Source organism: Grampus griseus (assembly GCF_964374135.1).
Source record: "Grampus griseus genome assembly, chromosome: 21".
Lineage (NCBI taxonomy): Eukaryota > Metazoa > Chordata > Mammalia > Artiodactyla > Delphinidae > Grampus > Grampus griseus.
The window spans coordinates 10,729,777-10,750,701 of NC_139015.1; the positions used below are offsets into that span (position 1 = coordinate 10,729,777).

General features: G+C 48.1%; 1 protein-coding gene across 1 annotated transcript in view; it reads right to left on the bottom strand.

The window, feature by feature from the left end:
* Positions 1-20,925, bottom strand: part of DLGAP2 (DLG associated protein 2) — a gene marked incomplete at its 3' end in the record, with an annotated part of 702,831 nt that overhangs the window by 86,199 nt on the left and 595,707 nt on the right. Inside the window, exon 6 of the mRNA XM_082680415.1 lies at positions 8,852-9,921. Within this exon, the coding sequence (XP_082536541.1) occupies positions 8,852-9,921 (1,070 nt within the window). The remainder of the gene's footprint in view (positions 1-8,851; positions 9,922-20,925) is intronic.

Consider the following 20,925-nt stretch of genomic DNA (forward strand, 5'->3'; position numbering starts at 1 on the left):
GACATATATACACTACCAAACGTAAAATAAATAGCTAGTGGGAAGCAGCCGCATAGCACAGGGAGATCAGCTCGGTGCTCTGTGACCACCTAGAGGGGTGGGATAGGGAGGGTGGGAGGGAGGGAGACACAAGAGGGAGGAGATATGGGAACATATGTATATGTATAACTGATTCACTTTGTTATAAAGCAGAAACTAACACACCATTGTAAAGCAATTATACTCCAATAAAGATGTTAAAAAAAAAAAAAAAATGAAGAGGGAGGCACCAAAGGCCCAGGAAGGAGGAGGCCGGGGGTTCCTCTATGGGCCGGGCGCTCCCGGGAGGAGGTTGCAGACGGCAGGAGACAGATGGAGAGGAGCCGGGAAACATGCATCCCCACTGGCAGCTTTATGGAGTTTTTGTGAATTAAAAACATGTTTCCGTAAAAAAAACAAAGATTTTCTCCCCAGCAGCTTGTGAATTAACTAACAAATGAGAGCAGCTTGTATTTTTTTGTTTCTGATGTAAGCCGCCAATTTCGCAGTCTCTGACAGGAGAGATTTCAATACAGAAGGAGGGTAAACCAGAGTCAAGCGTGGGCTCTGAATACCGCTTCCAAAGCACATGTCTCCAGGCTGTCAAAAGAACAAGGGAGTGACACGAAAATGCCACCGTGTCTCAGTCAATAACTCTTTCTTGGGTACATTACAGCGTCAAAAGCCTGCAATGGCAGGTAAGGGTGGCCAGGGTTGGCCCCAAACCCACAAGTGCTTTAATGAACGAACAAATGAACTTCCTTTCACAGTGACCACTGACCTCTGCAAATCCATGCGTGATCTTTGCTGCATTAGGCGATAATTATTACTTTAGTTCCTACTTGCATAGAGTGATATTTATGATGTCTAAATAGGCATTTTCCTAAGGTTGAGTTGAGTGTACAGTTCAGTGTCTCCTGCTCCTTGCTTGAAGGAAACTTCAACGCGGCAGGTTAAAATGTCCTTTCTTCCTTTCAAGCAGCAAGGCACGGGTGACAAGGGCCGGGGTTTCGTAATAATATTCTCTTTCAGGTGTTGAAACCAAGGAAAAAAATGTCATCAAACGCTGTGTGTCCCTGTAGGGAAATGTCTTCTCCATTCATTCCAGAAAGTTTTTGTGTTTTGTTTTAAATGCATGACAGGCACGCTCGCCACTGGGAATATAATTGACAGCAAGACAGCTGGGCTTCTCAGTTGCAGGTTGTTACAGTAAACAACAACGGTTCCAAGTGGGGACACCCTCTAGGGCCACCCAAGACATCCATCGGGGGAAGCCGTGAGTGCCACATACTTGGGGGACACGACCAGCATCCTGGCGGCCAGAGATGCTCGTTCGCAGGAAAGCATGACGCAATCCCACCCCCGTGAAGAACTGGCTTGTGTGCTGTATGCTTTTCTGTCTATAATGACCTGAGCCTTGAATCTAACTCTTCTTTGTATGTAAACTAAAGTTGTTTTGCTTTTTTCATTTGCATGGTCTTAACGAACAGTGGATTTTTCAGGAATGCAACTAACCATGTAAATCAAGGGAAGAGAGAACTTTGTTTGGTGTGATCCTTCCCCAAGAAATGTGGACCATTGCCGAAAATTCCATCTGGTGGGTGAATCTGCTGGTGGTGCGTGAATCATGACTATTCCCTCCACAGGTCTAAATTACTGTGTCTTCATCCAGAAACAAGCGTCCGAATACTTCCTTCTGTACATGTTTGTCATGTGCCCAGACATTTTTATATTAAAATTCATGTTCTTAGTTAAAAGTGACCCTCCTTTTATTTCTGTTTTATTAGCGTTTGGGCACATTATACACGTAAACAAACCTATACAGCTGACCCTTGAACAATGCAGGTGTTGGGGCGCTGACCCTCCACGCAGCCAAAAATCCGAGGATAACTTGTAGTCAGTCCTCCACGTGCTTCGCTCAGCATCTGAGGAGTCAACCAGCCGTGGATCACGTAGTGCTGAGCATTTACTACTGAAAAATTCCACCTGCAAGTGGACCCACGCAGCTCCAACCTGTGTCGTTCAAGGGTCAAATCTATACTCAGAATAGTGTGTGTAGGTCGGTTACACATGAATTTCATTTTAGAATAGTCCAGGAGACACCGTGAAATATTTGCTATAAACAGGATACTTGGTTTGACATGTTTAGGAGCCATGGTTACGGGCAGGAAAGTTGTTTAAACAATCGCACAATGGGTATAAATGCATGGACTTTGGAGAGGGCGTGGTTTAGCTATCAACAAGCCTCCTAGGACCTGAGAAGGCGTTTCACAAGAAGGTGTCGCACATGTTCCAGAACCACTGCGTACAAAAACAACTTTCTGAGGTTACCAACTTAAACAAGGGATCAAGGTTAGCATTACCCCTGATACGACATATAAACATCACGTACCCCTTGATATGATGCACTGAACAGGTCACGATATCACTTCTGGGTAGTCTTGCCAAAAATGCATAACTTTCATCATGAAAACATCTGAGAAACCCAAACTGAGGGACACTCTACAGAATAACTATTATTCTTCGAGAGTGTCAAGGTCATTAAGGTAAGGAAAGATTGGGGAACCACCATGTATTGGAGGAGATTAAGGAGACACGATAACTAAAAGATTGTGGGAACAGAAAGAGGACATCGGGGAAAACTGGTGAAATTCCCAAGAGATCTGTGTTTAAGTTAGTAATATTATAACGTTGTTACTTTCCTGATTTTGATAACGGTGCTATGGTTATCTAAGTTGTTAACACAGGAGAAATGGGGTGAAGGGTATACCTCAGTTTTCTTTTCTATTATTGCAACTTTTATGTAAATCTAAAATTATATCAAAATAAGAAGAAAAAAATTAAAAAAAAAAAAAAGGAAGGCGTCTCATAAAAAGGCTTCCCAGCTGAGCTTGGACACCTGGGAGGTGGATGGTACCGGGAGGGATGCTGAGGGCGGGGAGGCAGCGCCCGGGAGGAGGTGCAGGCGGAGGGGTCCCTGCCCCCAGCCCAGGAGAGTCGGCTTCTGATGAACCCAAGTGCACCTAGTTCTAACTCTCACGCTCTTGGGACGACCCCAGTGGTTCTCAGCTGGGGGTAATTCTGTCTCCTGGGGACACTTGGTGACGTCCGGAGACAAGTTTGGTCATCTCCAAGGTGGGGAGACTGCCTCCTGGCCGCTGGAGGCTTGAGGCCAGGGATGCCGCTAACATCCTTCCCTGACCCCCATGCACCAGAGAGAACCGCCAGCCCAAGCGTCAGCTCTCCTTTGATTTCTACCGTGCACATTCACAGTCACACACAGCCCTCGTCCTTCTTAACTGGTAAACGTGGACAGAGTAGAATATTCACCCACACAATATTATTATAGGTTTATATAATGACTGATGATTTTCCAAGCGCCTTTCTTACACTGTGTTGAGTCTCACCACAAAGGGTGATGTATACGAGATCAATGAGGCAGAAAGGTTGACCGGGCTCACGGCTGGCAAATACTCGAACCCCAGCATCCTTCAGTGAAGAATTTATCTCAACAATATTTCCCAAATGCCTGTCACAGGCCTGAGACCATACGAGGGACTCAACACGATGCACTGAGCGGGCCGCGGCCTGCTGGAGGTGATCCTGTGTGCTGGTCATACATGAGTCCCCTGTCGGTACCATCCATACGTGCCGGGCACTGTCCCCATGTGCTGGGCACCGTCCATATGTGCCGGGCACCATCCACATGTGCCGGGCACTGTCCCCATGTGCTGGGCACTGTCCATATGTGCTGGGCACTCTCCTATGTGCTGGGCACCGTCCATATGTGCTGGTCACTCTATGTGCTGGGCACCGTCCCTATGGGCTGGTCACTCTCCTACGTGCTGGTCCCTGTCCCCGTGTGCTGGGCACTGTCCATACGTGCTGCTCATGCCCCCCATGCCCTCTCCTGTCCCCTCTGGTCCCCGGTCTCCTCCCCCCACACGCTTCTCTGTGCCCTGACACTGAGGGAGCCTCTCGCCAGTCCGGGTCCCTTAGCCTCCGGTTCTGGTTGGCTCTGCCGAGGGCTGCACTGCGGGGGTAGTGCAGGGGGTTGCGGAGCGCCTTCCAGAGCTCTCTCCAGCTTCGGGCCCACGGTCTGCCAGGAGCTGCCTCAACCAGGCTTCCGAATGCTGAGGGTCCTGCTTCCACGGGCCCCCTCTCTCTGGACCCTGCCCATAGGCCTAGGATGGTAATGGTTTCCCCTGTGCTCTGGGAATGGCTCCTTTCAAACCCTTCCCAGGGGATGCCACTGCTCTCCAGGACCCACCCATCCACTGTCACGAAAGAACAGAGACGGCAAAATGACCCACGATGTGAGCGTGTCTTATGTGCTGATGAAATCGGCCAAGACGTGCACGTGGAAACACAAGAGACCGATTGTGAGAAGCGCCTGGAAGAGGGATGAGGGTTTCCATGGGGACTCCGGGGGAAGGGACCCGCCACCTCAGCAGGTTTGGGGAGTAACCCAACCCACAGAGGGGCCAGAGAAATCCAGTGGCCGTGATGCCAGCCATTCCCGGCGGGGACAGCCCCGGGGCTCCGGGGCTCTGGGAACTGGGTGAAACAATTAAGTTTGTGAGAAGCTTATCAGAATGACTGGTTTTCTGGAGTTGGGTGGTCTTTATGATCCCTAATTCCAACCATCCTGAAGAGTCATGAATCCCGTGAGAGCAGAAGAGGCTGGGGGCGCATCCATCCTCCTGATCGCCCCGATTCCAGAACCACCCAGACGCCTCCAGTGCCTGGAAAGACGCTGGCTTTGTTGAACCGACATCTGAGTATCTTTTCACTGCTTCCAGGTGTCCTGCGGCATCACAGGACAAATGAGCCTCCTCGTTCCTTCATTCGGGGCTTTATTACGAGTCCGACCCCACCAGACGCAGGGATAATGCGGTGACGGGGGTGCGGAGTCCTGTTGGGGAGACAGATCGTCGTAGACCGGCGAGCAGAGCAATGCAGGCGGAGGGAGGGACGGGGACACGAGACACACTCAGGACAGTTGGGGCGGCCACGTCAGCCAGGGTGTGGGAGGTGGTCAGTGTCAGAGCTCAGCTCTTAGTCAGAAGTCAGCTTTCACTTCTGATCACGTGGAAGCACACGTCCAGGGCTCTGGAAGCCTGAGGCCCCTTGAAGTGCTTACTGCAGAAACCAGAAGAGGCCCCCTTTGGTAAAGGTGGATGGTTTTTCTAAAGCACAGACAGAACCCACTGAACGAATGTCGCTGGGAAATGCAGTGTTTGTAGGATGTACTTCTGTGCGCGCGCCGCGTACTTCATCAACTTGATGACCAGCTTCCGCTCGGGGATGGAGGATGCTCACGACTCATGGAGCGTTTGGAGCCCTTTCCCGTGAAGGACGGTGGGGCAGGATCGGTGCCCAGGTCTGGGGGCGTGCGGACCTCGGTGGGATGGAGGTTGGGAGCGGGGCTGAAATACTCGGCAAGTGTGGGAAGATTTTCACGCTTCCCAGTGGCTCTCGCCGCTCCACGGTCCTTCTGCCCCTCCCCTCTGGCGGCTCCCTGGAGTGTCCTGTTGGGACGGGAACTCTTCCTGAATTAAACACCAAACAAGATGCTGCCTTCAGAACAGCAGCATCATTAGCACAGACACCGGGGTAAGACCCCTCGTCGCCCGGAGACCCTGCGGGTCTGGACCACCAGTCGGGCAGAGACAATCAAGAGAGGAAGGGGGGAGGGAGAGTGAAGGAGGTCTGCGGAGAGGCCAGGAGACCAGGACGGGAGAAGGGGGTACCGAGCTGGTGCTGGCCCTGGGCTGCGTGCCGCTGCAGTGCGATGTGATGGGGGCCAACGCCTGTGTTCCTGGCATGTTCCCACGTGTCCCCGCCGTGTTCTCTAGACGACGCAGTTGCCCTCACCTGTCCTCCCATCAGGGCCGGGAGGGCACCTCCTACCTTCGTGTCCCTAGAACCCGGGGCAGCACATGACAAGGGGGCCACCTGTTCCCTGAGCTAACCCCCCGCAGGTCACCGCCCAATTAACGTGACATTCATTAACACTCTGACCTTAGACGCTTTGTCTGCTGCTGGAGAAACTACCAAAACAAGCTCTTTCAAAGAATAAAAGGGACCATAATTTTCTTTCAATTCTGCCTATTGTCTGCTTTGACCTACTTAAAAACATAAAGACTCTTGCTCTAATGTTAACTATGTATTCTGTACAAACCAAAGGTAAAAGTGAAAAGCAATCCTTTGTTCAGCTCCAAATCTCTCTAGCTTTGGGTGGAAAAAGAAAAGCGTACGAGCATTTATTTCTCCCTTCTGTTCTTGTAAATCTTATTCCTACGGTAGCATCTACAGAGAAATTCTTCCGATCCCCCTACCTTCTGGCTGTGAAATAAAATCTGCGCTGGCGAGGATGCAGAGTTTTGTATCCTTCCCCAGAAAGCGTAATGCAATCAGCACGGTGAAGCCCTGTAGCACCAGGTCCTGGAAGTCCTAGGCCAAGAGGACAAAGGAACCTGGGAAGGAGGCGGAGCTCGCGATGCTCCTGGCCTCAAATCTCCCCCCGCACCCATCCCCCCGTGATCCAGCGGGGCCCCGGGGAGGGGGGCGCTTGGTGGGAACCCGTCTCCTGAGTGAGCGCCTCACCCGCGTTTCTCTGGGGCCCCGTGGTGCCGCCCTGCCTGCGATGTGGCTCCCGCCACGGGCGACCGTGGTCCAGACTGTTCTGAGGCTGCATCGTGAGTGGCCCCCAGAGTGTCCCTTCACGAGGACCACGCGGCTGGGTCTACGACTGCCCACTCCGAGTGAGGCCCTGGGGGGTTTGCGGGCCTGCGTGATTTAACACCGGGGCTTGTTCCACCGAATCACAACTTTTCACGGGACCCAGTCACGTGTCATTTCTCACACATTCTCATACGAGGACAAATGTTCCGAAGTCTGGAGACGGGGTTTTGCTGGAGCCGCGGCTGGACGGACGACCCTCTCGCTCCAGCGGGCGAGGTCCTTAGTGACTCTCACGCTAGCAGTGGGGGACCACGGGCGGGGGGGCTGATGGTGGAGGCCCGACCACCGCCTGACAAACACGAGGGCCCGAGATGTGGCTGCGTGACCCCTTGAGACCCCACAGTTGGAGCCCAGACTGCGGGGAACGTCAGACAAATGGGTTCCTAACCACCCCCCAAAATAAAATCCCTGGGGAGGACAGTGGTGGCAAGAGAGAGCAAAGAGAAGGAGACAGAGGAGAAACCAACAGATTTTTCATGGACAGGTGACCCCACCCCGCGCAGGCCCCTGATCTGGACGCCGATGCCAACACACTGTGGGAGAGAACTGCGGGCAGACAGGGAACCCTGGACATTGACCCGATATTGACACTCTGAAGAACTGTGATTCCGTAATGTCTTAACGGCATCACAGTTGTGCTTCCAAAGGAAGAGCCCTTACCTTCCAGTGTGGGTCTTTTAGAGATAAATACAGAAACACCTACCTAGGCTGTGTGGGCTTTGTTTCAACATAACCTGGACAGGAAGGCAGGTGAGGTACCGATGGGACAAGACTGGCCCTGAATCGATCATTCCCGAGGCTGGGTGATGAGTGTTTGGGGTTCATTATGTTGCACTCTTGCCTTTATATTGGATTACTAGTTTCCATGATTAGCAGATGCTCGGTAAGTGGAGAGGGGACAGAAAACATTTAAGAGAGAGGCCCTGAGGGGTAAGAGGTGCCCCAAGAAGTGTTGTGGAAAAGTCAGGTCACTGAGTCAGGCACCCAGGGGCCCCATACCCCAGCTGCAGGTCCATCCTGATGTGCTCAGGGGACACTGCATTGGAGATTTCCCAGGTCCAAACACGTACACAAACAGGAGAGTTTTGCTTCTCTCACAATGACTAGACTGGGCCCTGGATGCACTTGTCATATTTCTTTAGAGATGTACAGGTAAAATTTTCATATTTATATATCACTGGCTTTTGCTAACTACAAGCAAAATTTAAGTCTCTCCCATTGCTACAAAAATAATATTTTATCCATCTGCCAATTTGTCTCCTTGAATAAATCTTCCTATAAAAGCAATTTGGTTAGCATTTCCTTTGCAAACAGAACCACTGGGTTTTGGACCATGTTCCAGGATGGCAACTGGAGTTGCTAGAATGATTTGCAGCCACCTGACGCCCGAAAAGATTCACAGTTGTTTATCTGTTCCATTAATTGACCGTCTGATGACTCAGCCAGCATTTAGCGCTATTACTCATTATTCCGTGAGGATTTCTCTAACCCAGAGCACAGCCTACAGCAACTGCTGTCGGCCAAGTCGAAGGGATTGTGAATTGGAATACAAATTATACATACACTGGAGGAAAACTTCAGACTTTCCAGCTTTGCTAACAGCACTGTTAGCTAACAGAAGTAATTGCAGAGGCCTCTTAAAAGGGGTGGGTGCCTCTCAGTGGGTGGCGCTCCCCTAGCTCCCTCGGGGGTGGCATGGTTAGGAGGCCCAGAGGAGAAGGGAATGGTCTAAAACAGAGAATTCACAATATGCCACCTCCAGCCAGCCACTGCCTTTAATCTGTTTTTGCCTTTGGTGAATGTAGTTCACCCACACCCCAGGGGAACGCATGTGGCTTCCATAATCATGCTCCTGGGCTTAAAGATGCTGCTGTCGAGTAAGACCTGCGAACTCGCTCAAGCTCACTCCTGGACCAAACCAGCCACTTTCAAATGGGAAAGCACGACCACGGGCCGACACACGTTTGTGGCCGGTGCTACATCCTGGCCCGTCGTACCCAGGGCTACGGTCTGGAGGAAGGACGGGGCGTCCTCCAGGGCGCTCCCCATTCGGCCTGCCGAGACGGCGCGCAGTGCCCTCCCTTACCTGCAGGTAGTGGCAGGGCCGCAGTGGCGGCTTCAGCTCCGGGGGCCCCAGCGGCTTGTCCAGGTGCAGGGAGCTCTTGCGGTAGGCCTCCTTGGCCTGGCTCACCGTGAGCGTGGACCAGGAGCTGCGCTTCATGTACTTGGCTTCCGGCGCCAGGGCCAGGCCCTCACAGGCTGAGCACTTGACGTCGCTGTTGCTCTTGGAAATCCTCAGGGAGAGGTCCCCGAAGGGGCTGGCCAGGGCGTCGGGGTAGCAGTGGGCCGTGGGGTCGGCGGGGTGACGGCTGAGCACGCTGGAGGCTCGGTAGGTGCTGTCACTGTCCAGGTTGTCGTCTGAGCTCCACCAGCTGCTGAGTCCCGAGCGGTGCCGGCCCTCGGCCTTGCGCTCCCGGCTCTTACTCCGTTTGCTGTGCTTGGAGTGGTGGCCGTGGGCGTGCTCGTCCGCCCGGCCGTCCCCCTTGGTGCCGTTGACGTGGCCCTTGGACGAGCCCTCCAGGGAGTGGGACTTGGTGAAGAGCTTCTGCACGGAGTGGACCAGGTGGCGGATGCGGCCAGGGCTCTCGCTGCGCTGTTCGGCAGCCGCGGAGGTGCGCTGGTACTGCAGCGTGTGGAAGCCGTCCCTGTGCAGGGGCAGCTGCTTCTCGAACTGGTCCAGCAGGTTGGCCGGGATCCGGTTGGTCTTGGCGCCAGCGTGGGCCACGGCACAGTCGTCCCTGGTGTCGTAGTGGGAGCTGTAGTGCATCCGGGGAAAGGTGCTGCTGGACACGTGGTCTCCCAGCGCCACCGGCAGCATCACGCAGTCAGAGTGGACGGAGGCCCGCGGGGAGCAGCGGTGACGCTCCATCGGGCAGCTCTCGGCCGGGCTGAGCAGGTAGGGCTGCCGCGCCTCCGGGCCACGGTGCAGGTAGCTGTGGCTGTGCTCGCAGTCCTCGGGGGGCGTCAAGCCACAGGTGTGGCCGGAGCACAGCGGGGGCTGGTTCCGACTCCCGGGTAAGCCTTTCATAGCCCTCAGTGCAGGGGAGTACCTGTCTTCATTGAAGTGCTGAGTCGGGGACCATGAGTGCGGCTGGTCTGTCGAGAGAACACAGAAGCACCGTGTCAGACTCGGTGGGAACACGGACGGGAGCCCTCGCTTGACACCCTTCCCTCTACACGTGGACTATGTGTAGCCCGTGGCCACTCCTGGTCTGGACGCTCAAGTGAACGATCATTGTTTTATACCACATCGCCCGCTCCAAAGTGTAAGAGCATTAAAAGTAACTTCGATACTCCCCGGTGTAGTTTGACAACTACGAATACTTAATGCCTAATACATTCATCAGGTCTCCTGACAGCAAGATTTTGTGGCGTTAAACAGATGAACAATTTGGGGGAAAAAACCAAGTTACATTTCAACTAGACTCGCGTGTTGTGGTTCAGTTTAAGAAGTCTGAGAAATCACACCTGGTATTTCATCAGCGATACTGCCTGGTGGGCTGGCGCACCACACGCTAGGGTGCTGGTCACGAACCACTTACTGAAGCTGTGTCCTCGCTATGCAGGCAAGCAGCGGGGGTGACTTTCTCAAGGCCACCGTCCGCGTCAACGTGAGGATGGAACCAGGATGTCCTGACTTCCTATTTCAGATGGTTGACTTTGAGCTGTACGATTCTACTCAGAAACGTCGGGGAAGAAAGGTCTGATTTTGTGAGCTGCACTATTAGACACAGACCCCCGAACCACCAGAGCCGACCTCTGCAGGATGCTGGGTTTGCTGCTGCTGGGGGTCCCGGTAGGAAGACAGCTGAGCTCAGTGGTCGAAACGGGGGCCTCCGGGCATGGACTAGTTAGGGTTAGGGTCCCCGTTCTGCCAGCACTAGCGTGGGACTCCCGGCAGGCTTCTGGCACCTCAACGGCGCACTGGCAACAAGCAGAGGTCCAGGAGGAGGACCCGCTCAATGATTATCTTTAGCTACATTATGATGACTGTAATTGTTACCATTTTCAATTCTCTTGGGTCAGCATGTATAAAGTCCAGGGTTTACTGGATTCCAGGCTTTGCTAGAGAAGCCCCTCGCTCCACTTCTGCTTCCTGATGCTCCAGCGTCTCTGCTTCTGTTGCTTCTAACTGGTCACCAAACAGATGCAGGAGACACAGACTCTGTTATAGTATATGATATGCCTATATACTATGTATGCAAAATGCACATATCCATATAGAATATGCAAACCTAGTATATAATATGCATATAATATAATCTATACAGGAAATACAGACTCTATTATAGCATATGATACGCCTATACACTATGTATGCATAATGCTTAGGTCCATATAGGATATGTATACATAGTATGTTATTTGCATATAATATATAAAGGAAATAGACTCTATTATAGCATATGATATACATATATAGTATGTACACATAATGCATATATCATATATAATATGCATACATTGTACATAGTATGCATATAATACATACAGGAAATACAGACTATTATAGTATATAGCAGGGGTCCCCAACCCCTGGGCCACAGACAGCTACCGGTCCACGGCCTGTTAAGAACTGGGTGGTACAGCAGGAGGTGAGTGGCAGGTGATCCACGGAAGCTCCATCTGTATTTACAGCCGCTCCCCATCGATCGCATTACCACCTGAGCTCCTCCTACTGTCAGGTCAGGAGCGGCATTAGATTCTCATAGCAGCGTGAACCCTACCGTGAACTGCGCATGTGAGGGGTCTAGGTGGCATACTCTATGAGGATCTAATGCCTGATGACCTGAGGTGGAACTGAGGCGCTGATGCTAGCGCTGGGGAGCGGCTGCAAATACAGATTATCATCAGCAGAGAGGTTTGACTGTACAGAGACCGTAATAAATCAATTGTTGCAGACTCATATCAAAACCCCATCAGTGAATGGCAAGTGAAAACAAGCTCAGGGCTCCCACTGATTCTGCGTTATGGGGAGTGGTATAATTATTTCATTATCTATTACAATGTAATAATAATAGAAATAAAGTACACAATAAATGTAATGCACTTGAATCATCCTGAAACTATCCCCACCCCCCCTCCCCCGTCCGTGGAAAAATTGTCTTCTACAAAACTGGTCCCACGTGCCACAAAGGTTGGGGACCACTGGTATATAGTATACATATACAGTACGTAATATGCACATATGGCATGTAATGTAATGTATACCGGAAATACAGTCTATTATAGTATATACTATGCATTTATAGCATGTATATATAGTGCATATGTCCATATATAAAATGCATATATAGTATGTGTCTAATATATAGAGGAAATAGATCCTATTAGAGTGTGTAATATGCACATATAGCATGTATGTATAATGCATATATTTGTATATAACATGCATGTATAGTATATAGTATGCGTGTAATATATAGAGGAAATAGATCCTACTATAGTGTATAATATGCACATATAACATATATATGTAGTGCGTATACTCATATATAATATGCATACTAGTATATAGCATGCATATAATATACACACGAAATAGCTTCTATATTATAGTGTATAATAGGCACACATAACATGTATACTTAACAACGCATATATTTGTGTATAATATGCATATACTATCTATAGCATGTGCAGGAAACACAGACTCCGGATGGCAGGCTCCCTGAGGCTACCGGCTGGCCCCAGCCCTGTGCCAGGCCCAGAGCGGATGCTCCGAGCTGCGTGGAGACCAGATACGCTGGCAGAGCCCCTCCCTCTAGGTTCATCTCTCAGCTCTCCTGGGAAGTATCCTGTGCTTTGTCACATCAAACTGCTGCTCCTTCTGAAAATTCCTCCGCAGGTCCTCTCCACGCTCTGCTCCCCAGGCTGCTCCTTCTGAAAATTCCTCCGCAGGTCCTCTCCACGCGCTGCTCCCCAGGCTGGGGTGCTTCCTCCAGGATTTGCTCTCCGAGACTCGGCTCCAGCACCACCCACCGCAATTCAGACCATGCCTGGGCCCCCTGCACGCTGTCCTCAGGCTGAGGGTCCCGAAAGGGACGATAAGGGGACCTTCTCAACGCGTGAGAGCCTCGTCTCCTCAGGAAGGAAGCTGTCTGAGCCCCGACCCACCGCGGTGTCCAACACCCTCTCTGCAGGGCCACTGCCTGCCTCGGCACCACTGTCCTCCTCCAAGAGTGTCCCCCACTCACCCTTAACTCACAGAGCCTCGCCTGAGACACGCACAGAGCCACCCACCCTGACCCCCAAAGTGGCCTCCAAGGGCCACTGTGCGAAACAGGGAAGAAAGTTGAGAGACATGAGGCTTCTCCCTGATGACCACCCACCCAGCTCTCCCGGTGACCCACGCAAGGGAAACGTCACCCCCTGCCAAGGACACTGGCCCAGCGACTGGTCCAAGGTGTGGAAATGGAGCAGGACCCCATGGGGCCCCCCAGGTACACAGGCCCTGCTGTGTCCCCCGTTTCTTGCTGGTAGAAAAAGGCTTTCGTTTCCTAGGCCTTCCACGAGTCCCAAAGAGCAGACTCAATCAGTTACTGGTTAGGGAAGTGAGGGAATTGCAGAAATAAAGGAAAATCAGTCAAGCAAGAAAGGTAATGAGAGATTAAACAATAGTTCAGTGATAAAACAGAGTCCTAGTTCCTCCTCAAGGGATGTACCTACCATCTGACACATAGCTTGGGGCTGCTCTGCAGAAACTAGGACCCCTGCCCGGGTGGAAGAGGGTGACTACGGGCTGAGACCCCAGACGGGTCGGAACCAGGAGGTTGAGGACTGAGATTTCTGGAGCATCACCCTGTTGCCTCACCACCGACCAGAAAGTCACGGTCCCTGCAGCCCTCACCCCAGAGGTTGCCTTTAAAAACCTCATGCTCAGGCCAGCCAGTAACACGCATCAGACAAACCTACGTCTCCCATCTTCTTGGTTGTCGCCTCTGGACCAATGAACCTTCTCTGCTCCAAACTCTGACCTTTCGATTTGTTTGGCCTCACTGTGCATCTGACACACGGACTTGGGTTCGACACCAGTGTGGGTTCCAAAGGTCCCCTTTTCAGGCTCCAGAACTGCCACCTGTCAGGCCAGCTCAGATGTGGGAACGCGTTAGAAGAAAGGGACCCGGTTTCACGGATCCCTGAGAAGTTAGGGGCAACCTGGGAGCAACTGACAGCAGGAGAGAAAGTAAACCTTTTCTGAGGATCCCAGGGGGCTGTCTCTCACTCTCTCCTGCACGTTCAGAGCAAACGGTCCCCAATTCCAGGGTCCGTGGGCCCTTTATCTCCAAACAGAGCTTTGCTTCATCCCAGTGTGAGGTGCTTCTCTGTCTCACAGGAGTGGCCATCCCATAATAGCTACGCAGTGCCTGTCCTTCTCCACAGCCAAGTTATAACTGGAGCGCTTCAATATATCAGGAAAGGATATTTCTGATTATATTTTAATATAATTAAAAGCAAGTTTTCAAAGGAAATTCAGTATTCAATTGATAAACAGCACAAACTGTGCTCTGTCATCTAGACTTCACAGCAGCATAAAGTTGGCATCCTATTATCTTTTGCTTTATTTTTCCATTAACATGTAATTTAATACAATTCTAATCTTCCTCCATACTAAAAAGCCAGCCCATTATTGCTCCACTCACGTATCCCGTTTCTACCTAATGTTTAGCCTGCAAGCTACACTATGAATGCGGCCCCATAAAAGAACAGCATCAAAGAGAAAAGTTTAACTGAAATGAATTAAATTTGATTATGCCACATGTCGATAATATTCTCATTTCCCCTGAATTCCCTGACATAGGCGTGGAAGCTTACACATTACCTCTCAAAAATAAAACAGGGACAACACACAGGATAATAGTCCGCCGTAAATAATGGTGATACCAAAACATATAATGAGGGCTTGTACTCTGTAGGTTTTTTAATAAGTCTACATAACATATAACAAATACCTTAGGAGTTGGTCATTTCCCTTTGTGAAAGTGAGGTAACAAACACAAAATGCGGAAGGCGTCTTAGCTTCCTAATTTACAGCTATTCACTGAACCCTTTTTTGTTATTAAGCAAAAGAAAACAGCAATTATCATCGTCATTAACTGTCTCCCCGAATTCAAGCTAGGATGTAAATGCACATTCTACTGCTGGATTTCATGCGACTGTTGCCATACCCAGTCTAAAAAATATATTTTGAGTGGTGGAATGAAACCTTTTAAAATACAGCTAATGTGATGCAGTGCTCACTGTGTGTGAACCGTGTCACAGGCTTTACCCTCCTGGCGGCCCCCTGGGAGCAGTGCCTGTCCCCAGTGCAGGCTGAGGGGGCCAAAGCTAGCAGGGCAGTTGGGCAAGGCTCCCCAGGTGGTACCACACGCAGACACACACACGCACAGGTACACTCTCATATCAGAGCTGTAGCGGAACCCCAGCATCCCAGCTCTGGGCTGCTGATGGATAGGGAGGATGGAGGGGGCCCCTGTGCCCTTTCTGGTTAAACCAGGCTCGTGGTTCCAACACCAAGCCCAGCCTGAGCCACCCAGGCTGGACACACACTGCAGCAAGGGGCCCAGGCCCAGGTGTTTGGGGAAAGCGTGGAGGCCCCTGCCTCCGGGTACAGACAGGCATGGCCAGGCCCTCCCCAACCCCACTGTAGGTGCTTGGAGGTCCTTCCCCCGAGGAAACCAGCTTTGTCTCCCTCTGCCGGAAGCTCACTTACACCCAAGCTGCCTGCCTGCCTGCATCTGCCTCTGATTTTATCCCCCATCGGGGGGGTGGGTGGGTGGGAGGGAAAGACCTTCCACTGTGTCACTTGCCCCTGCCCTCACTTGGGAAGGAAAATCCTGTAGGAGGGAGAGGGCCGCTGAACTAAATGGAAAGAACAACCCAAGGAAGACAAAATGAAGGGGCAAAAACTTTATCCAGTGGACCACGGTGTTGCCTGCTAAATAAAGAAGGATATATTTTCCCCAAACTAGTGGAACTTATCAACATTTCCTCAGAAATTTCAGCTGGGTCTTGTGCAAAGCCGTGAGGCCTCCCTGGTGGTCCCTGGAACCGCCACTCCCTTTGCCTGCTGACTTGTCCTCCTCGCCACTCCTGTGTCCTCCCCGCTGGCCCCAGCAGCACTGGCTCAGCCCACTTCCCTTCACGACTCCTCAGGAGCCGCAGGCCAGCTGGCCATCTCGCCAGGACCTTGCGACACAAGTGCAGGTCAGGGAACCCAGAAAGAAAGAGCCGAGTGGACCTGTTCCCGTATGTAACGTGTGAAGGTATGAAAGATGGGGCCCACCATGTCAAAAGGAGCCTATCTGAAGCTCCTTTAAAGAAGTTTCCTCAAAAATTAAACAGAAAAGTTCAAGATTTGTATCCTGACAGCTACAAAATATTGCTGAAAGAAATTAATGCTGCTCTAAGCAAATGGAAAAATATACCCAAAAAAGAATGTATAACTGAATCACTTCGCTGTACAGCAGAAATTAACACAACATTATAAATTAACTATAGTTCAATAAAAAACAAAGATATCCTATGTTCATAAATTGGAAGAATTAAAATGGTTAACGTGGGACTATTCCCCCAAATGACCTACAGATTCAACAATCCCCATTAAACCCCCAACTGGCTTCTCTGTCAAAATTCAAAACCTGATCTTCAAATTCATATAGATAGAAAATGAAAACTAAATCTAAAGCTAGCAGGAGGAAGGAAATAATAAAGCTCAGAGTGGGGATAAATGAAATAAGAAACAATAGAGAGAGTCAGTGGAATTTTCAATATACGCAAATCAATCAACATGATACACCATATTAACAAACTAAAGGAGAAAAACCATATGATCATCTCAATAGATGCAGAGAAAGCTTTTGACAAAATTCAACACCCATTTATGATAAAAACCCTGCAGAAAGTAGGCAGAGAGGGAACTTTCCTCAACATAATAAAGGCCATATATGACAAACCCACAGCCAACATAGTCCTCAATGGTGAAAAACTGAAACCATTTCCACTAAGATCAGGAAAAAGGCAAGGTTGCCCACTCTCACCACTCTTGTTCAACATAGTTTTGGAGTTTTTAGCCACAGCAATCAGAGAAGAAAAGGAAATAAAAGGAATCCAAATCAGAAAAGAAGAAGTAAATCTGTCACTGTTTGCAGATGACATGATACTATACATGGAGAATCCTAAAGATGCTACCAGAAAACTACTAGAGCTAATCAATGAATTTGGTAAAGTAGCAGGATACAAAATTAATGCACAGAAATCTCTGGCATTCCTATACACTAATGATGAAAAATCTGAAAGTGAACTTAAGAAAACACTCCCATTTACCATTGCAACAAAAAGAATAAAATACCTAGGAGTAAACCTACCTAAGGAGACAAAAGACCAGTATGCAGAAAATTATAAGACACTGATGAAGGAAATTAAAGATGATATAAATAGATGGAGAGATATACCATGTTCTTGGATTGGAAGAATCAACATTTGTGAAAATGACTCTACTACCCAAAGCAATCTACAGATTCAGTGCAATCCCTATCAAACTACCACTGGCATTTTTCACAGAACTAGAACAAAAAATTTCACAATTTGTATGGAAACACAAAAGAGCCTGAATAGCCAAAGCAATCTTGAGAACGAAAAACGGAGCTGGAGGAATCAGGCTCCCTGACTTCAGACTGTACTACAAAGCTGCAGTAATCAAGACAGTATGGTACTAGCACAAAAACAGAAATATAGATCAATGGAACAGGATAGAAAGCCCAGAGATAAACCCATGCATATATGGTCACCTTATCTTTGATAAAGGAGGCAGGAATGTACAGTGGAGAAAGGACAGCCTCTTCAATAAGTGGTGCTGGGAAAACTGGACAGCTACATGTAAAAGAATGAAATTAGAACACTCCCTAACACCATACACAAGAATAAGCTCAAAATGGATTAAAGACCTAAATGTAAGGTCAGAAACTATCAAAATCTTAGAGGAAAACATAGGCAGAACACTCTATGACATAAATCACAGCAAGATCCGTTTTGACCCACCTCCTAGAGAAATGGAAATAAAACCAAAAATAAACAAATGGGATCTAATGAAACTTAAAAGCTTTTGCACAGCAAAGGAAACCATAAACAAGACCAAAAGACAACCCTCAGAATGGGAGAAAATATTTGCAAATGAATCAACTGACAAAGGATTCATCTCCAAAATTTACAAGCAGCTCATGCAGCTGAATAACAAAAAAACAAACAACCCAATCCAAAAATGAGCAGAAGGCTTAAATAGATATTTCTCCAAAGAAGATATACAGATTGCCAACAAATACATGAAAGAATGCTCAACATCATAAATCATTAGAGAAATGCAAATCAAAACTACAATGAGATATCATCTCACACCGGTCAGAATGGCCATTGTCAAAAAATCTAGAAACAATAAATGCTGGAGAGGGTGTGGAGAAAAGGGAACACTCTTGCACTGCTGGTGGGAATGTGAATTGGTACAGCCACTATGGAGAACAGTATGGAGGTTCCTTAAAAACTACAAATAGAACTACCATATGACCCAGCAATCCCACTACTGGGCATATACCCTGAGAATACCATAATTCAAAAAGAGTCATGTACCAAAATGTTTATTGCAGCTCTATTTACAATAGCCAGGAGATGGAAACAACCTAAGTGTTCATCATCAGATGAATGGATAAAGAAGATGTGGCACATATATACAATGGAATATTACTCAGCCATAAAAAGAAACGAAATTGAGTTACTTCTAGTGAGGTGGATGGACCTAGAGTCTGTCATACAGAGTAAAGTAAGTCAGAAAGAGAAAGACAAATACCATATGCTAACATATATATATGGAATCTAAGAAAAAGAAATGTCATGAAGAACCTAGGGGTAAGACGGGAATAAAGACACAGACCTACTAAAGAATGGACTTGAGGATGTGGGGTGGGGGAAGGGTAAGCTGGGACGAAGTGTGAGAGTGGCATGCACATATATACACTACCAAATGTAAAATAGATAGCTAGTGGGAAGCAGCCGCATAGCACAGGGAGATCAGCTCGGTGCTTTGTGACCACCTAGAGGGGTGGGATAGGGAGGGTGGGAGGGAGGGAGATGCAAGAGGGAAGAGATATGGGAACATATGTATATGTATAACTGATTCACTTTGTTATAAAGCAGAAACTAACACACCATTGTAAAGCAATTCTACTCCAATAAAGATGTTAAAAAAAAAGTTGGTTCTTCAGGAAGATCAATAAAACTGACAAACCTTTAGCTAGACTGAAAAGAAAAAAAAGACTCAAATTTCTAAAATCAGAAACCAAAGTGGCGGATTACTACTAACCTTATATAAATAAGAAGGATTATAAGGGAATACGATGAACAATTGTATGCCAGCAAATTAGATAACCTAGATGAAACGGACAAACTCCAAGAAACACACAAATTACTTTGAGAAGAAACAGAAAATCTTGGCAGAACTATAAGACAGAACTATTGGGTTGGCCTAAAAGATCGTTTGGGTTTTTTGTGCAACCCCAAATTCGCAGGATACAAGATCAAAACACAAAAATCAGTTGTGTTTCTACATATGAGCAATGAACAATTTCCAAAAAGGAAATTAGGAAAGCTATTTCATTTACAATAACATCTAAAAGAATAAAATACCTGTGTCTACATTTAACTAAGAAGGTGAAAGTTTTGTACACTGAGCATGAGAAAGCAGTGCTGAAAGAAATTAAAAAAGACCTAAAGAAATGGAAAGGCATCCTATATTCATGGATTGGAAGACTTAATATTTTTAAGAATTCAATACTATCAAAAGTAACCCACAGATTCAATGCAATCTCTATGGAAATTCCCGCCGGCGATTTTGCAGAAGTGGAAGAACCAATCCTTAAATTCAGTGGAAATTCAATGGGCCCCAAATAGCTAAAACCATCTTGCAAAAGGAGAACAAAGTTGGGGGACTCACACTTCCCAATTCCAAAACTTGCTAAAAACCTACAGTAACCAAAACAGTGTGACTCTGGTATAAGGATAGACATATAGACTAATGGAATAGAATTGGGAGTCCAGAAATAAACCTATACATTTATGGCCAATTCATTTCTGGTACAGGTGCCAAGAGTGTTTAGGGAAAGAGTAGTCTTTTCTATAAAACGTGCTGGGACAACCAGATTTCTACCTGCATAAGAATGAAGTCGTACCCCTATCTCACACCGTATGCAAAAATGAACACAAAATGGATCAAAGACCCAAAGAAAGGCATAAAAGTATAAAATTCTTAGAAGAAAACACACATGTACTTCTTTGTGAATGTGGATTAGGCAATGCTTTCTTAGATATGTCATCAAAAGCACAGGAAAAGAAGAAAAAAATAGATAAAATGGACTCCCTAAAATTGAAAACTTTTGAGATTTAAAAGACACCCCCAAGAAAGTGAAAAGACAACCCGGAGAATGCGAAAAACATTTTGCAAATCAAGTATCTGATAAGGAAATTGTATCTAGAGTATATAAAGATCTCTTACGACGTAATTATAAAAGACAAATAGTTCAAATAAAAATGGGCGAAAAATCTAAACAGACATTTCTCCAAAGAAGATACACAAAGGGCCAATAAGTACAGGAAGAGATGCTCAACCACCACTGGCCATCAGGGAAATGCAACTGAAACCACAATGAGATACCATTTCACATCACTAGGATGTCTAAGTAAGAGACAAAGTAACAAGTGCTGATGAGGATACAGAAGAAATGGACCCTCATTCCCTGCTGGGGGGGTGTCAGATGATGCAGTCGCTTTGGAAAGTTCTTCAGAAGGGTAAACACAGAGGAACCATGTGACCCAGGAATTCAAACGTGAGGTACATGCCCCAGAGAAATGAAAGCAGATGTCCCCACAGAAACTTGTATGTGAATGTTCATAGCAGGGTTATTCGTAATAGTAAAAAAAAAGGAAACAACCCAAATGCCCATCAATGGATGTACAAAAGTGGTTATGTCCATCCAAATGGAATATTATTCTCCAATAACAACCAATTAAGTATGGGAACACCGTATAGCATGGATGGACCTTCAAAACATTATG